The sequence below is a fragment of the Hirundo rustica genome, chromosome Z, assembly GCF_015227805.2.
Source record: "Hirundo rustica isolate bHirRus1 chromosome Z, bHirRus1.pri.v3, whole genome shotgun sequence".
NCBI lineage: Eukaryota > Metazoa > Chordata > Aves > Passeriformes > Hirundinidae > Hirundo > Hirundo rustica.
Window position 1 is genome coordinate 86,001,587 of NC_053488.1, and position 15,009 is coordinate 86,016,595.

The 15,009-nt window shown below is 48.3% G+C and overlaps 1 protein-coding gene and 2 long non-coding RNA genes across 3 annotated transcripts in view; 2 read left to right on the forward strand and 1 right to left on the reverse strand.

Annotated features, from left to right (window-relative positions):
- Positions 1–501, reverse strand: part of LOC120765075 (bromodomain and WD repeat-containing protein 3) — a 51,237-nt gene extending 50,736 nt beyond the window's left edge. Inside the window, exons 1-3 of the mRNA XM_040089370.1 lie at positions 382–501; positions 238–296; positions 67–96 (exon numbers count right to left, since the gene is read on the reverse strand). Coding sequence (XP_039945304.1) covers positions 67–96; positions 238–296; positions 382–418 — 126 coding nt within the window. The 5' untranslated portion in view covers positions 419–501. The remainder of the gene's footprint in view (positions 1–66; positions 97–237; positions 297–381) is intronic.
- Positions 6–6,182, forward strand: LOC120765078 (uncharacterized). The gene is made up of 4 exons (XR_005704369.1): positions 6–133; positions 257–285; positions 5,702–5,912; positions 6,053–6,182. It is a non-coding gene; the product is annotated as an uncharacterized LOC120765078 (long non-coding RNA).
- A 210-nt stretch (positions 6,183–6,392) lies between these two features.
- On the forward strand, positions 6,393–13,594 carry LOC120765076 (uncharacterized). The gene is made up of 5 exons (XR_005704367.2): positions 6,393–6,603; positions 8,489–8,588; positions 11,760–11,913; positions 12,879–12,982; positions 13,062–13,594. It is a non-coding gene; the product is annotated as an uncharacterized LOC120765076 (long non-coding RNA).
- The last annotated feature ends 1,415 nt before the right edge of the window (positions 13,595–15,009 follow it).

Consider the following 15,009-nt stretch of genomic DNA (forward strand, 5'->3'; position numbering starts at 1 on the left):
GGCAGGGCAAACGCCGACCCCGCCGTCCCGAGGGCTTCCCCCGTCCCGCCGGGACAGGCGCCTTACCTGGTGCTCCTCCAGCTCCTCCACCAGTACCTGGGGACAGAGGGACACACAGACACACACAAAGGACGTGAGTCCGGCGACCGCAGCGCAGCGGCTCCGCCGCCCCGTCCCGTCCAGTCCCGTCCCGTCGCCGCCCGCCCGGCCCGGCCGAAGCGCCGGCTCCGCGCTCACCTGGGCGGATTTCTTGCAGGGTCCGGACTGCAGGAACCGTGCGATCAGGTAGTAGAGCTCTGCGGAGGGGCGGGGGAGAGCGGGTTAGACACGGTTAGAACCGAGCGGGTGCGGAGCGCAGCCCCCGCCGCCAGCGATACCCACCGGCTTCCAGCTGGGTCGGGGCGGCCGCCGCCGCCATCCTCCTCGGGAGGGGGAGGGGAGGTGGCGGATGGCGCCCCGGGGGGGACTCGGCTCCTAGTGCGGGCGCAGCCCCATGCCGGAGCGGCGGTGCCGGTGCGGGGCGCGGGTCCCGGTGCGGGTGCGGGCGCGGGTCCCGCCCGGGCTCATCGCGGCTCCGCGGACCGAGCGCCGCCGGCACCGCCCGCAACGCCGCCGCCCGCCGCCGGGGGGCGCGCGCGGCAGCGCCGGGCGGGCGGGGGGGGGGCAGGAAGGGCGGGGCGGTGACGCGCCGCGGGGGGGCGCCCGCCACTTCCGGGCGGCGGCTGAGGGCGGAGGAGGAGGAGGAGGAGGAAGGGGAGGAAGAGGAAGGGCCGCGCCGGCAAGAGCCGGGGTGTGCCCGTGGCGTTCGGCCGCCGTCGCGGGGCAGCGCTGTGCTTCGGAGGGCCCTGTAGCCGTCACGGGCGAGCGCTAACGGCCGCTGTCCTCGCGGCTCCGGCCCTTACGGCTGCAGGCCTTCCCAGCCGACACGGTCTCCGTGTTCTCGGCCTCAGTACTCGTGGCCGCCTGCCTGGCAGCGCCTGGGAAATGGGGGCCTCAAATGAAGCAGTTTTTAAGAGAGTGAAGGGATTCGGGAATCTTGGGGATCCTGACGAGGGCAGGGGGAGGGAGCCCACGTGTGTGCCGTGGAGGGGACACAGGGCTGCGCGGTGGGGAGGTGACGGCCCTCCCGGGCTCCCGGTAAACAGGGCCTGGCTGCAGCAGGGTGTCTCAGATTCAGGTGGCTTTAAGAGTCATATGAAAGTGTTTGTTCCTAGTGGCCAGGAAGTTCAAATATGATGGATACAACACCCGTTCTCCTCAAGGAACAAAGGAGTGAGGGTGAGAGTAGATAGTTTTAATGGAAATAAGTATTTTTCCATGGGAAGCAGTCTGTCAGAGCCCCTGAAATCGGTGTCACTTCGGCACTGAGGTGCTAAAACACATAAACTGGATTGTATTTTATCTCAAGTACCTGACATCTGGTGTTAGAACTCCAGAGCCTGGGCAGTGTAAAAACCACTGTCATCGTGGAATAACAAAGAACAACCTCTCCTCATGCTTGGAATACTGAGAGCTGAATCACTGTGAGTCGATGCTCTGGAAATATTAAGAATAAATTCAGTTTGAGCATGTATTATAGCAGCTGCTCAGGACTGGGTTTGCTGTGAAGCACTGGCTCAAAGTTTTCTTGCTGTGCAGTCAGGTTGCACTCCTTCCTACTGGCAGCTCCACGGGTTGGCTCCAGGCACCCAACCAATCTACAGAGAAGGATTTGGGGATTTGGCATTAAACTGTTCCACATAATTCACCTGTATTCGCCTGCCCCTTCAGCTGGCTGTTGAAGTTGTTTTGTGCCAGGAGCTTGGGTAAACGGTGATGTTGTGGATCCTGTTTCCTCTTCATCATCCTCTAAAGTTCTTGAGTTGTCAGTGACAGTTGATAGGATCACAGAACGGTTTGGTGGAAGGGACCTTAAAGCTCATCCACTTCCACCCCCTGCCATAGGGAGGGACACTTTCCTCTGTCCCAGGTTGCTCCAAGTCCTATCCAGCCTGGCCTTGGACACTTCCAGGGATCCAGGGGCAGCCACAGCTTCTCTGGGCAACCTGTGCCAGGGCCTCAGCACCTTCACAATAACAATTTCTTCCCAGTACCCAACCTAACCCTGCCCCTTTGGCAATGGGAAGCCACTTCCCCTTGTCCTTGTCCCGAGGCCCTTTCCATCTTCCTTGTAGGCTCCAAACAATTACTCTCAGAATGTTTTCGAAGCAGGTTCATTGCTCAGCTTGCCAGTGGACAGACAGGAGGTACCACCTCACCAAGCTTCAAATTCCAAGTGGCTTCCCAGTAGTAACAGCTTCCCAGCAGGACCCTGGAGCCTCCAAAGCTGTGGAGCTTCCCAGGAGAGACAGCATGAAACTGCTGTTCTCAGAATGAATTCCCGGCCAGGAGGAGTGCACACTGATCCCACTCTCCGGAGAGGTAATGTTTCTCCTACCTGTCCTCAGAGCCCAGAACTGTGAGCTCATCTTTTCATGCACAACGGGAAGGCAAAGGAGAAAACAGAGATGATGTTTTATAATATGCCTTTAAAGTACAAATCCATCTTCCTGAGCTGAACAGAATTCCATGTCAGGGGCAAAACAGCCCCGTAAATACTGCCCAGCACCATGTCCTGGTGCATTCCAGTGCCAACAGCTCCTTAGCGTATCCATGCTTAGGTGAGACCCCCACTTGCAGAGCTGTCTCTAGCCCTGGGATCCCCAGCACAGGAAGGACATGGAGTTGTTGGGGCAAATCCAGTGGAGGCACCAAGATAACCAGAGGGACAGTGCAGCTCTGCTGGGAGGAAAGCCTAGGATAATTGGAATTGTTCCCAATTTTCTTTTCCAAGCTGAAGAAGAAAAGCGCCAGGTGACCTAATTGTGGCCTTCCAGTGCCTGAGGGGATCCCGCAGGGAAGACGGAGAGAGACTACATGGGCCTGGAGTGCCAGGACAGGGGAGAATGCCAGAGGGCAGGGTTAGGTGGGATACTGGGCAGGAATTTTGCCCTGTGAGGGTGGGGAGGCTCTGCCCAGAGAAGCTGTGGCTGCCCCTGGCTCCCTGGAAGTGTCCATGGCCAGGTTGGATGGGGCTTGGAGCAACCTGGGATAGGGGAAGGTGTCCCTGGCCATGGCAGGGAGTGAGACTGGATGGGCTTTAAGGCCCCTCCCAACCCAAACCATTCTGGGATTCTATGATTCTGTATTTCTTCAGGAATCTGACATTTCCTTGGCACCTTTTGGTGCCCTTCTGAATCTCCCTACTCATGATTTGCTTTTATTTGAGCTTGGGGGGACACCAGTGAAGCTGCAGCACCACCAGGCAGGATTGTTCTGTTTGGGCCTTTCTAGAGCCCATGGGGATTTCTGCAGTGACTAAAAGAGAAATTTTCAAAAGCCTGGGATAGAAGATGCTCCCAAAGTAAGCTTATCCATGCCTTGCTTGTGTCCTTCCTGCAGCATTCCAGCTGGGAGCCTGGCCGCTCCTTGCTTGGTGCTCAGTCCCAAGACCTTGTGTCCGTGCTCAGCTGTGCTTGGTGTTGCTCCACATCGTGGCTCATAGATTCCTGCATCAGCAGGAGGGAAGAGTGTTGGGAATGCCCCAGGTGTGGCTGTGTCTGCTGCAGGGCCCAGCTCTGCAGGTACCAGGGGCAGCTGCAATCAGCATTCCTCCTTCCTAAACGGTTCATGGGGAACTTCCCTCAGCCTGGCTGTGGCTGGACTGTGCTGCTGTGCAGTCACTCCTGAGCCTCTTCCCAACATTCCTGACTCGCTGGCACTCTTCCTCCTCTCCTTAACGCTCTCCCAGTTGCTTCATAACTCCCCAAGCCTGCTACAAGGGTTGTTATCGATACCTCTTCCCACCTCTCCTGGGTTTTCCCCTCCAGGAGTCATCTCTGGTGAGTAATGCCCATCCTCTCTTTGCCCAGGAGCTCCATTTCCACACCGCTCTAGGATCCTGCAGCTCCATGACTCATCTTTTCCCAGATCCTCTGCATCCAAGCAGCAGCATGCTGGGGGTGATAGTAAATCTCGGAGTGAAAGCAGGATTTATGGATGTGCTGATTCATCTTTCCTCAGAGCAGAGCTCTGTTATGTAAATGCCAGCAGCAGCTGGTGGCAGGAGGAGGGAGAACAGACTAATGAGGATTCAGGAGCAAAGATGCTTTAAGGAAGAAGCTGGATCGTAGCTGTTTCTTTCCATACTTCTCTTTCAATAAATGAAAACTAAAGTTTTTGAGGGATTTTAAGAGTAGGAACTGATGGCATTCAAATACCCATTGCTTCTCCCCATTTGGTGTTGTAGGGAGTTTCACTCTCAGTTGTAGTTAAATTAAAACTCAACCCCCTGGTTAATTTGACTACAAAATTAAATGAACTTTCCCCAGTCAGCTTGTAACACCAGGTAAAGGTGTCTCTCTCATATTTTATTTATGATTATTATGTCCTCATGAGTCAAATCCTGCTTTAGCTGTGTGTGAAAACAGAACTGTGGTTTAGCATAACAAGAAATGTACAGTTTAAAAAAAAAAAAAAAAAAGTTTAGAGTGGAATTGTGCAGGTGTGGTGGGTTTACCTGCATTGTACCTTTCCAATAAATGTAGCTGGAGATAGACATGCCTGAATCCAGCTGGATTTAAACTCGGGAACAAATTAAGCATTCTTGGGTTTTTTGGTGGTTGGGTGTTTGTGTTTGTTGGTGTTTTTTGTTGTTGTTGTTGTTGTTGTTGTTGTTGTTGTTGTTTTTGTTTTGGTTTGGTTTTTGTTTTGTTTTTAATAGATTTTCTGTGTACGTTTCCCAGAATACCCTGAGTTGGAAGCAACCCACAAGGATTTCTGTGAACATCCTGCTTTCATATGGAGCTAAATGGCAAGCAAGGATAATAGTTAAATTAAATCCAAGTTTTTGTTTAACGGATTCAAAAATCAGAGCTGTCCAGAAGGAATTTAGGAGTTGGTGCCTTGTGCTACACAGTTGTGAGTAAAGGAATATGGAAAAGTCCAAGCTTATTTTGAGATCTTTACATACAGAGGCCTCAAATTTTGATACATAGTTTATTTTAAAAAATAAGTGAGGTGCAAAATAATTAGCACTAGTTACAGTTGCTGGAGCGCAGGGCTTGTGTGTTTAAACCTGTTTTTGCAGGACAAATCTCCAAGCTCCCACTCATTCATGTGGTTCTCTCCCTCAACAACAGCTGTTAAATAGTAACTAAATAGCTGTTAGATATTACACAAGATCTGCTCTAGGATTTTTGCTATTTTTAATAATTAAATATTTAATTTCTCTGCTGCATCATTCCAATCATTCCTCTAGATGGTGCCAGACATCCAAGAGTTGGGTGCAACATTATCCCATGGGAAGGCGATGGAGGAACAGCCCGGACGCCGCTCGCCTTTGTTTCTAAATTCTATCTAGCAATAGTTCATCTTGTTTATAAATTACTTGTTCTGGTGATCTAAATATGATATTTTTTTTCTCCTTTTGAGAATTCTAAAATCCATTCAGCCTAAATTCCACCTGCCTATAGCAGTGTCGTCCCTTGCTCCTTGGACTGATCCATATCTCATATTCCTTATGGCAGCCATTAGCTGCTGTGAGCTGGGATCAGTGTGTGCAGCCCTGCTGCGACTGGGGGAACTTAATCTGCCTGGTTTGCAAAGCAGTGAAATTTCTGACTGTTATCTAAACATTTCTCCTTATCTCTGTTTCACACAGAAATGCCAAATCCAGCTGTGGATGAAACGCCCAGGAAAAGGGGTGGCTCTGTGTCCTGTGTGCTCTGGGCTCTGCCAGCAGAAGCACCAGGGCAACGATGCCAGTGTCAGGTCCATCCTCAGCATCTCTGAATTCCAGCTTTGTACCCCAAAGTGCCTTCAGCCCCCAAAGTTTTATAGCAGCAAAATGATTAGGGGGTGTAAGTGACCAGGTAGGTTTTGTTATTGCTGGTGTTACTACTGCACTCAGCACAATCCTAAGTCTAAGGGCCTTAATCCTAATGTCTAAGGGCCTGATTCTGTCCTGTGTCCCCTGGCTGGGATCAAACTCCCTGTTCCCAACCTTTTCCAGCTTCTCCTGACATGCCTGTGGCTGCTACCAGTGCAGTGATCCCCTGTGCAAGAATATCACCCCGAAAATACCACCTGATATCGCTACTGGGCTAATTCAGCAACTTCAGGTCACGCTAAACATTTGTAAATAATACTTTGATTTTTTTTTTTTTGGGGGGGGGGGTGTTTTTTGGGGGGGGGTGTTTGGTTTTTTGCTTGTTTGTTTTTTGGTTTGGTTTTTTTTGTGGTTTTTTTGGGGGGTTGGGTTTTTTTGTCTTTTTTTGGTGTTTTGGTTTTTTTTGTGTTTTTTTTTTTTTTGTTTGTTTTGTTTTGTTTTGTTTGTTTGTTTTTGGGTTTTTTTGGTTTGGTTTTGTTTGGGTTTGTTTTGTTTTGTTTTGTTTTGTTTTGTTTTGTTTTGTTTTGTTTTGTTTTGTTTTGTTTTGTTTTTAGGGCCAAATCCTGCATTTTTTACTTCTTCTGGAAGCCTGGGCACAAACCATCTGACTGCAACTGGGAATTCATGACCTCTCTCCCTTGACATGAAAGCTTTACTGGAACTACCTCAGCTAAGTAAACAAATCATCCCTCTGTATCCCATACCCTTTTCCATAAAGTTTTGAGGATTTTTATGTTTTAATTATATTTTTCATTTTACAAAAATAAATATTGAATACAGAAATATTGGGAAGGAGTGCAATAGGTTTTTTAGAGTACTGCTTTTATTGAAATAAAGTGTTATGAAACAGTTTGATGTATTTTTTATATTTATTTATATCCCTGACAGGCAGATGTTGTAAATAAGCTCATTAATACTCTTTAAATACAGTCTTATAAAATTAATTCTCAATTACTGCATGAGGTGATGGATTAGAAAACTGTCTTGTGTAAATTCGCCCACAGGAGTGGGAGTTTGGAATGAACTTTCTAAGTCACTAATCATGGAATCCGAGCATGGGATTTTGGAGCATTTCTCAAAGTGCTGTCCCAAAAAGGAATTCTCTTCCCATTATTTTTATTTATTGAGTATGAAGCCTCTTCTCATGGTCTTTAATTTGAGATGATGTCTCCCTCTTATCTCTCATAAGGAAAAACTTTAACATGGAAACTTCCATAAATTCCTCTGCCGTAAAGTGACCCCGTATTTCATTTAATTCTTGCACTTCCATCATTTAAGGGTACATTCACATTCTCCTGTAGCCTTCCAACTTTGTATCTCTGGGAAGAGTCTTTCCCCTGATGTCCTCAGGATTTCAGAATCTCATTTTATTTTCAGCCTTAAATTATTGGGGCTTGAGACATAACCTGCTGGAATTTGTTTTGTGTGTCATCTTGATTTGGAGAGGCCTTACATTCTTGGAAGGTCCTTTAAAGTGGGTATAGTGGTTTCATGTTCACTAAATTCTGGTCTTAGTACTCAGTCTTTTTCTGTGAGAGAGAGAGTAGGAGAAAAGCAAAGCAGGCTCAACTTTAAAAATGAACAAATAGTTTTATTAACATACTAAAAGAATGGAAAAAGAAAGCTGGGGGGAAAAAAACTAAAACAAAACAGAATGAAACTCCGAAAACACTCTTCCCTCCCCTTACAAACCATTAACTTTCCTACAAAACAAAATGGAGAGACAAAACTTGTAATTTTCCATCAGTTTCACCATTTGAAAATAGTCTTTCATCAATTCTTTAGGAGGGGAGTCTCTCTTAGAGTCATGGATCCCACTGACAACCTAGAACAGTTCTCTTGTGGGTTTTTTACCTGTCACAAAAACAATCGCCTGGTTATTTGAAATTAAAACCATTACAGTGGGTTTTTTTGATTGAAGGACTAATTTAATTTCAAGTGAGGTGGTTTTCAACACCTGCAAATTCTTGCCCTGCTGGCTGTTCCCTTTCATTTTCCTTAAACCAATAGAAATGTATTTAGAGTTTGTGAAGTCCCCAAGTTCTGTGTGTGAGTTTCTGCTGGAAAACCACCGCAGGTGGGAGGTGAAGCTGTGAAGGCCCATGGTGTCCATAAGGACAGAACTGTGCCATCAGTCCTTATTTCCCTGAGGTTTTCATTGTTATCCCTGGATTATAATGGGACAAGTGTGGAATTTGATTGTAGAGGTGGAAAAAAGCACCTCCTGTTTGTTCTCAAACAACTACAATTACAACCTCCTGAAGGGTGGCTGTAGTCAGGTGGGAGTTGGTCTCTTTGTCCAGGCAGCAGCTGACAGAGGGAGAGGACACAGTCCGAAGCTGCACCAAGGGAAATACAGGCTGGATATTAGGAAAAAGTTTTTTACAGAAAGTGTAATAAAGTACTGGAGTAGTCTGCCTGGGGGGGTGGTGGAGCCACCATCTCTGGATGTGTTTAAGAAAAGACTGGATGTGGCACTTGGTGCCATGGTTTAGTTGAGGTTGGACTTGATGATCTTGGAGGTCTGTTCCAGCCTAATGATTCTGTGATTCTCCACAGTGTCCTTGAAGTCTAAAGGATCTACCATTTCCTGCTGAGGATCCTCTTCTCCGTGTGTTTCCTGATGCCTCTGGATGTTGCTATATTCTATTAGCCTTCTGTAAGTGTTTACATTTTTGTAGTGGAGTCTTCTCACGCTTGTAACATAAACAAGAGATGTTTTTCACATTCCTCTCTGATGAGGGACAGCTGATTGTCTTCTAGCTTGGCCAGTGGGATGGAGGGATGGTAACCTTGTTCTCCTCTCCCTGGTCGTTGTTCAGAACCTACATAAGTGAAGTTAGCCTTCTCTTACCTTAGAGTTGGAGTGTGAATATAATTTCTCTTTGTGTCCTCTAGTGACACCTGGACACCTTTCTCCTGCTCTGTGCAGTCAGAAGATCTCAGTCTTTTCAATTTTTTTTCTTCTCTTTGCTCCTTCCTCCTGCTCGGTGACTGAGGTTGTTACAGGTCACACCTTTCAGAACTTGTCTTTCTTCCAAACCCATCTTCCCATCTTGATTTTGCTGCTGCCTATGGACCCTGCCAGCCCCCCATGCCCCTATATTTCTGGATTTTGTCCTTGCTGACTCCAGGATGCCTCTGGAATGGCCAAGGATCCTTTCCGTGGAGACACAGTGCATCCTGAAATGGGACATGGAAAAATCCCGTTGAGAGTGACACTGACTTCTTGGTCACGTGCAGGTTTCAAGCAGATATTGGAGAAATCCTGGGAGCTGAGAACTGAGGGAGGGGTTTAGGAGGACCAGAGGCTCGTGAGATGCATCAAGACTCTTTAAAGCCCCGTTTTGTCTTTCTTGAACGTGTGGAAAACAAACCGGGCTGCGACACTCCTTCCCTGTTGGGAGAAGAAAGCAGCAAGACAAAATCTGTTGGAATTTGCCTTCAGCAGCTCTTCCATCGCTCCCACCCGAGGGCAGCTGTGGTGAGCCGTGCTTGGGGGAACTCATCCCAGGGGATGTGGGTGTCCCAGAGCTGCTTTGTTCTCTGCGGCCACACCCACTCTCTCAGCCAAAAATGACATTTTTCACCAGCTGCTGAAGTCTCCTGCTCCTGCTTTAATGTTAATTTTGGGAGTTTTCAACTGGATTCTGAGCTACCTCATCCAGGAATCTGCGTGGCAGATTCTGCTGGACCCCAAGGTCCAGCCCCATCTGGGTGACAGAGTTTGTTTCCTTTGGCAATATGGATTTAACAACCGGGCTTCCAGCCCTGGGAATCATTTCCCTCAAATAGCTGCAAAATAAATGATGGGACATTTTCCAGTGCGGTGCTGCAACCACCCAAAACACCACTGTAAAATTCACAGAGGCCAGGCAGAGTGAGTGCATTAAGCAAGGCTTACGAGGATTATGGAATTAAATTGGGAGTCCCTTCCACCCTTCCCCCAGTCAAAGACATTCTAAAATAAATATTAAAAAAGGGTGTTAAAACAACGGCTTTGGCTTCAACCTCTGCAAGCAAAGAACCTCGTTGCGGAGGCTGTTGTTGAGCTGTGGACTGGTGTGTTCAGGCTGAGTTCCAGAGGGTTTCCATCAGGGAGCTGGGGTAATCTCAGGAATACCCCACGGCTGTGGCTGGAACGCTCCAGGAACGGCTCTGCTTCCCAAATTCCCTCTGCAGAGGAGAAGGGCACCAGCCCCTCATACAGCACAGGACCTTGCCTCCTCTCCTCTGGATCCTGCTGCTGCCTTTGGCATTCCTTATCCTCTACCTGCAATTCCCAGCTCTGTCCTTTTCCCAGCATCAGGAGTGTCCTGCTCCTTTCAGAGAGAGTTTGTGCAACGAAAGCTTTGCTTTAATCTGGGCTGGATTTAGCCAGATGCTGCAATCCCGGGAAGGCTTACACAGGGCTCAGGTCTGCCATGGGAATGCAGCCTCAATTTGATAATCTGGGAATAGCTTATTTAAAATTAAAAACATAGAAAAGCCTTTAAAACAGCTTTTTTTTTAGCTTCTTTCAGCCTTGCAGTAGGACAGGCACCTGGGCTCTTGGTCACATATAGGGCCTGGCACCCGTGAAGCAGGTTTAGGCTAATGAGGCACACTCTGCCTGCTTTAATTAAATGCATTAGAGCCAAGGGGGAAAAAAAAAAAAAAAAAAAAAAAAAAAAAGGCATTTCCCATTAAAAGTCTTTAGCATCATAGTAACACAATAAATTTAAATATTTAATATAAAAATACATTAAATTAAATATTAATTTCCAATATACTTACAGAGCCCATTTGACCCAAATGACCCCACGAATATTCCCTTACCAGGGGATCCCTTTTCTTTGCATCTTTATCAACATAATTACAGACCTTTGTATTTAAAATATTTATTTTAGTGCAGTTCTCTTGATAATAAAATAAATCCACGAGACACCTGTGCAGCAAGAAACGGGATTTACAGATACTTTAAGCATTTGGGGACAAATATGGTTTATTCTTACCCATGTCAAGACCTGGGAGAGATGAGCACAATGACACCAGAGCATCTGAATGTATTAATTAGTGCTAATTAATAAAGCTACTGGGTTATCTTTGACCTTCTCACAGCTCACTGCAGGGGCTGAGGAGGAAGGATAAGGAATGAGCAGAGGAAAATCCTTCTGGTCAGTTTTCCCGTGCCTGCCTCTCTGACTTCCCCAGGTCCCGTGTCCCCCTGTGCCTTGGCAGGCAGCGGTGACGCCTCGTCCTGCAGTCTGGAGTTCCAGGGAATCCTGCAGCCTTCCTGGGAAGCTGCTGGCCGGGAAGGGGCTGGGGATGCTGACTGCCTGTGACAAGTCTTGCCTGGGAGAAAACCAACACGGCAGCGGCTGGAAACCTGAATGATGTCACTATGGCAACAAAATAACTCACCTTAAAATAAAATGTGCATTGGAAGCAACCTCATGTGCTCAGGGAATACAGGGAGGAAGCTCCTATTTTTAATATGTATATATTTTTATGTTTATGGGGTTTTTAAATATTTTTTCAGCTTCCTGAATTCTTGTCCTCTTACCAAATGCTGATGCAGATATAAGAAATATTTTAATTTATTTCGGCAATGAAATGAAACAGAACATGACCAGACCTCCAGAAAAAGGAAAAAAATGTTTGCTGGAGGGCAGGAAAACCCTGGAGCTGCTGATAACTACAAATCATTCTGATGGATGTGAGATCCAGACTCCCAATATCTGCAGCTCACAGCAGTGATTTGGGACTAATTATTGCTAATATTTTTCATGGACATAGTCTATCCCTTTCCAACAATCCCAAACTCAATTTCCATATTTGCTTTTTCCAGACGGGTTTGTTTTCCCCTTGTTTCCGCATTAAATAACAGCAACAGGTGGAAATTTAGAGATTTCTCTGGAAATTCCAAACTCTGCCTGGCTCTTTTCATCCCATGAGCATCCCAGCCAGGTCGCAGCCGTGGTGATTCAGCCACAGCACTGCTGGTAAGATGTTCCCAAGTTTTCTCATAATCCTGGATGATTTTTAGACTGGAGTGAGTGCCTTTGACCAGCTCAGTGTGAGGGAAGCTGGGATGGGAAGTGCAGTGGAGGGGGTGAGGCCATGAGCTGGGCCAAGCTGCATCAGCCCTGGCAGCTCCTCAGGGATCCAACCCTGGTGGCAAAGAGGAGTTGTCCTGTTGGGCTTTTCTCCTCCTTGCCAAAAACAAAGAGCGTTTACGGGATGGACAATAAGGCCATGGAAAGCCCAGCACCCCTGATCTGGTCCTGCAGCAACCCTTGACTAATCCAAGGTAAAAATAGAAACAGAAATTGTCTGGCATTTCACTGGGAAGCAGAAATCCCAGTGAAATCTGGCAGCGCTTGAGTTTGAATCATCCAGATGATGTGCTGCAAGAGGGGGATGCTGCTGTGGAGATCCCGCTGATCCCCAAGGACTGGGATCATGGTCCAGGTGGAGAGAAGCTCCCAGTGCTCCAGCGGGCAGGGCAGGGCCGGAGCCGGAGCTGTTTTGAGATGAGCAGAGGCATTGGCGTTGTGCTCACCCTGCGTGTGTGTGTGTGCTGGGGATGGAGCATCTGCCTGGGAATGGGCAAAGAAGGGCCAAAGGCTCCACTGTCACAGGTTTTCCCATGGTTTTTGCAAACTTCAGCTCATTCATAAAAGCCATGGAAAGCCCAGCACATCCCAGCAGGAATTGTCAAGCACCCACATCTGCATGAGCAGCTCTGGACTTCCAGTTCTTGCAGAGCAAAAAAAAAAAAAAACCCACACCAACCCCCCCAACCATTTACAGAATAACTGTATTTTATATAATATAATACTTATATATAATTCTATATTGTAATTATATAATGTCATCATTTTCCTTCCATATCCCATTTTCTGAGAGCTCTTTGCCCAGTTCGATGGCAGTGAAAATAATTTACTTCCAACTGCTTCTTTTATAGGAAAATGGAAAAAATGGATTAAAAGGAACGAGGTTATGCCGCACGAAAAAAATACTCCCAAACAACTGTGGAGGAGGGAAGAGGAGGTTCTGCTCTGGCCCTAGGTGGGTTCAAGGGGGTACTTTGGATACTTGGGTGCCACATAATGCTAATACTGAGAATGTCACGTTTTGACGTCATCAGCACAGGATCCATGCCGTGCCTCTCTCCTTCCCATCGGTATTTCCTTGCAATCCCACATTCTCTGCAGCCTGTGGTTGGGATTGGGAGAGCAGGGAATAGCTGCTGTGGCTCCCTGGCAGCGCGGGAGGGATGAGCCGAGATTGAAATCGTTCCCTACCGTTGATGCGAGGACGACTCCAAACACCGGCTCCGGCTCCATCCGCATCGTTCTTGCGCGCTATCTCTGCAAGGAAAAGTAAACACTTGTCTTACCTCCTGGTTTAATTAGTGCCTGCTCCGGGGCTAATTAGGAGCGCGCTCCGCACGGAGGTCGCCGCCGGAGCTCTCCCTTCCTCTCCCGTTCCCGTTCCCGTTCCCGTTCCCGCTCCCGCTCCCTCTCCCGCTCCCGCTCCCGCTCCGTGCCATCTGCCATTGCCATGACACTGGCGTTGCTTTTCACGCCTGGCTGGGTGCGCTGGATGCGCGGGGTAAGGGGGCTATTTTTCCCCCCCTTGGTCTTTGGAAAGGGAAAAAATAATAATAATAAACCCAGGAATGGCTGGAAGTGCTGCACACTGCCTTTTTCCTTCCCGCTTTTGGAGCTTTTTAGCATTCAGTTTTCCAGCAACTGGGAGGAAAATTGCCCTGGAAGAAAGAAACAAAAATCTGTGTTATTTTTTAGACATTCCCCCCCCCCCCCCCCCCCCCCCCGCCCTCCGCGCCACACAGGCAGCTGCAGAGAATTTCTCTTCCAAAGGGATGATGTAATGGGCTTTGTCAGCCAATGCTGGAATGAATAAAACCTGACACCCGAAATCCATCTAGGCTTTTGATGAAACTCCTGAGGTTCCTGGAGCAAGTGGTCGCCAAAGTAGGCTGGAACCTCTGGTTTTGTCATGCAGCTCTTGAGAGGAGGGAGATGGAGAATCAAGGGCTCCAGCCAGGGAATAACCAAAACCACCGGGTTTCGTCCCTGCTGAGGGAAAGGGGACTTCCTGGGGCGTCTGGGGACACTCAGTGAAGGGCTGCACAGCCCTTGGTGCTGGGACATCAACCCAAGCTTCAACATCCACCACAGAGTTACTCCTGATCTGAACATGGCACCTGCTCCCACGTTTTATAGAGAGATATGGGTGTACATTTTATATTGTGTATATTATATATAATATATTATTATTGCCCAGAGAAACTGTGGCTGCCTCCTCCCTGGAATTGTCCAAGGCCAGGTTGGATGGGGCTTGGAGCAGCCTGGGCTAGTGAAAGGTGTCCCTGCCCATGGCAGGGGGTGGGACTTTATGGGTTTATGGGGGTTTATTGTCCCTTCCTGCCCAAAGCAGTCTGTGATAGGTATAAAACATAAATATATAACTATATGCAGATATCAGCAATTCTTCCTTCAGCAATGCGCTGTTACTCACCCAAGGATGTCATGGGCTGCTGAGGCCAGGAGATCTCTCCTCTCACTCTATGTCTTACCAGATCTCTGTCTGGCTTTCTTTGGGGCCCCTTTAGGCATGGAAGAGGCTCTAAGGTCTCCCAGAGCTTTCTCCAGAGCACCCCCAGCTCTCCCAGCCTGGCCTCATAGGATGCACACCACTGTTCCTGTCACCCTAAATTTCTGCAGTGAAGGGGCTGCAGGGCAGGCAGGGAGAGCTCCCAGCACTCCAGAAGGTTCCAGCTCTTGCAGGGACATCACACTTCCTAGTGACGGAGGAGAATCACGGTTACATTTTGCCTTGGCTGCTCTCTGGTCTCTGCTTGTGCATCCTTGCTGGGTGTTCCTGCAGCAGGAGCTGGGACAGAGCTGCTGCCACCATCCCGCAGCCCTGTCGAGCCACCACCACGGTGCCACATCCAGTGACACTCTGAGAGCTTGGTACCTGCTCCTGATCCCCGTGCCATCACCCCAGGCAGCTGGATAACCCCAAATTCCCAGGGATGACCTCACTGTGTGTGCAGAGCAGCCGTG